The 1,741-nt window shown below is 41.4% G+C and overlaps 1 protein-coding gene across 1 annotated transcript; it reads left to right on the forward strand.

The window, feature by feature from the left end:
* Positions 1-363: 363 nt before the first annotated feature.
* On the forward strand, positions 364-1,439 carry LOC134825441 (L-proline trans-4-hydroxylase-like). The gene is made up of 2 exons (XM_063837617.1): positions 364-620; positions 765-1,439. The coding sequence occupies exons 1-2, from the start codon at positions 364-366 to the stop codon at positions 1,381-1,383; spliced, it is 876 nt and encodes a 291-aa protein (XP_063693687.1). The 3' UTR covers positions 1,384-1,439.
* The last annotated feature ends 302 nt before the right edge of the window (positions 1,440-1,741 follow it).

Genomic DNA, 1,741 nt, shown 5'->3' on the forward strand with positions numbered 1-1,741 from the left:
AGTCAGCCTGAGTGAGCGTGTTAAATCACTCCTTATGCTACATTGTCCCGGTCACTAAGTACTCCCTGTACTAGACGTAATAATAATAATAAACTATAATAATAATAATAAACTATGATATAAAGTAGTGGATGACCTTGCTGTACGGCAAGTTAAACAAGGATCTGAAACTACTAGGTTCCGTACAGACTCAACTCTGCACCCGTGTCAATATGTTCATTATATGCAAGCCTCTTGATTTATAAGTTATTATAATAACTATTTTAGTCTGATTTGAACATACTACCATAATTTTGAATCCCCTAACTTTATTATTAGCTCCACTCTATCGGATATTTGTAACAGTACGTAGAGTGTAGAGTCATGCCACTGCCAGGAGAACACAACTTCACCCCAGACTTCACCCTAACTCCCTCCAACCTCCACGACTACCACACTCACGGCTACATCCTACTGAGGAACTTCCTGGCTCCCTCCGAGGTGGACAATACTCTCCGGGTGTTTACAGAGACAGATGTTATAGAGCGGTTTGGGTATGGCATTCCTGACGCTTCTGGCAGAATGCCAAGGATGGTTTTATGGAATACCCCTGGGGATGATGTTACTGGAATGATATGCAGGTAATGAATGACATATTTCTCATAATATGTTGCCTTCCGTCAGTCTACAATCGTTAACGAATGGTGGATTTACTATCTCCGCACAAGTTAATTTACCCCCTCACACTTGAGTTTACTTGTTTTAGTCACTTGTTGGTGTTGCAGGTGTGAGAAGGTAGTGAGCACTGCTGAACAACTCCTAGGAGGAGAAGTGTACCACTACCACAGCAAGATGGTGATGAAGGAGCCCCTGATAGGAGGGAAGCAGGAGTGGCACCAGGACTATGGTTACTGGTACAACAACGGGTTGCTTACCCCTGACGCTCTCAGTGTCTTCATCCCTCTGGATACGTGTACTAGGGAGAATGGGTGTCTTCAAGTTATTGCAGGGTCCCATAAGTGCGGGAAGATCGAGCATGGGCTTGTAGCTGGACAAACTGGGGCGAATCTGGAGAGAGTGGAGGAGATTCAGGGGGATAAAACGGGGAGGTTTAGGCACCTTTTTGTGGAGATGTCACCCGGTGATGCGCTGTTCTTTCACTCGAATGTTCTGCATATGAGTGAGCCGAATGACTCGGAGAAGATAAGAAGAGCTCTGATTCTGGCTTATAACAGGAGGGATAACTCAGCAGGAAGGAAGGAGGTTACCGGGCATCATCCTATGTATTCGCCTATTGAGAGGGTCCCTGATTCGGCTATATTGGGTTGCGATAATTTCAGTGATTTTACTGGAAAGGACTTTTTGTTACCTGCAAACGACAAGACAGTTACAGCTGCTAAATAAAGATGTATTATTTTCTTAGTTTGGTCTTGTTATACCTCATCAGTGTTAGGATTTACATTATCGTTTTTATATAATTTATAGTTATTTTTTTGTATTGTTGATAGTATAGCTTTTTATAAACAATAAACGTGAAATCTTTGTTATCGGCTATATAATTGTTCAATGCACCCACACTAAAACCTTATAGCTTAAATGTAAAACAATTAAACAGCTGTTCACCAAAAGTAAGTAATAACGAATTTTTAGAAATAATAATATGATCTTTATTTCAGGTATGCGGTAGGGGTTACATCACTCAACAATTGTATCTATGCTGTAGGAGGATTAGATGGTACACGACCTCTAGCAACAGTAGAAA

This window comes from Bolinopsis microptera, chromosome 13 (assembly GCF_026151205.1).
Source record: "Bolinopsis microptera isolate Bmic1 chromosome 13, MBARI_Bmic_1.0, whole genome shotgun sequence".
In the NCBI taxonomy this organism is placed as follows: Eukaryota; Metazoa; Ctenophora; class Tentaculata; order Lobata; family Bolinopsidae; genus Bolinopsis; species Bolinopsis microptera.

Bases quoted from the DNA above. Each gene is read 5' to 3' on its own strand.
- LOC134825441 (XM_063837617.1), top strand. From the start codon at position 364: ATGCCACTGCCAGGAGAACACAACTTCACCCCAGACTTCACCCTAACT. The intron at 621-764 runs GTAATGAATGAC...TTGGTGTTGCAG, and splicing joins GTTACTGGAATGATATGCAG to GTGTGAGAAGGTAGTGAGCA.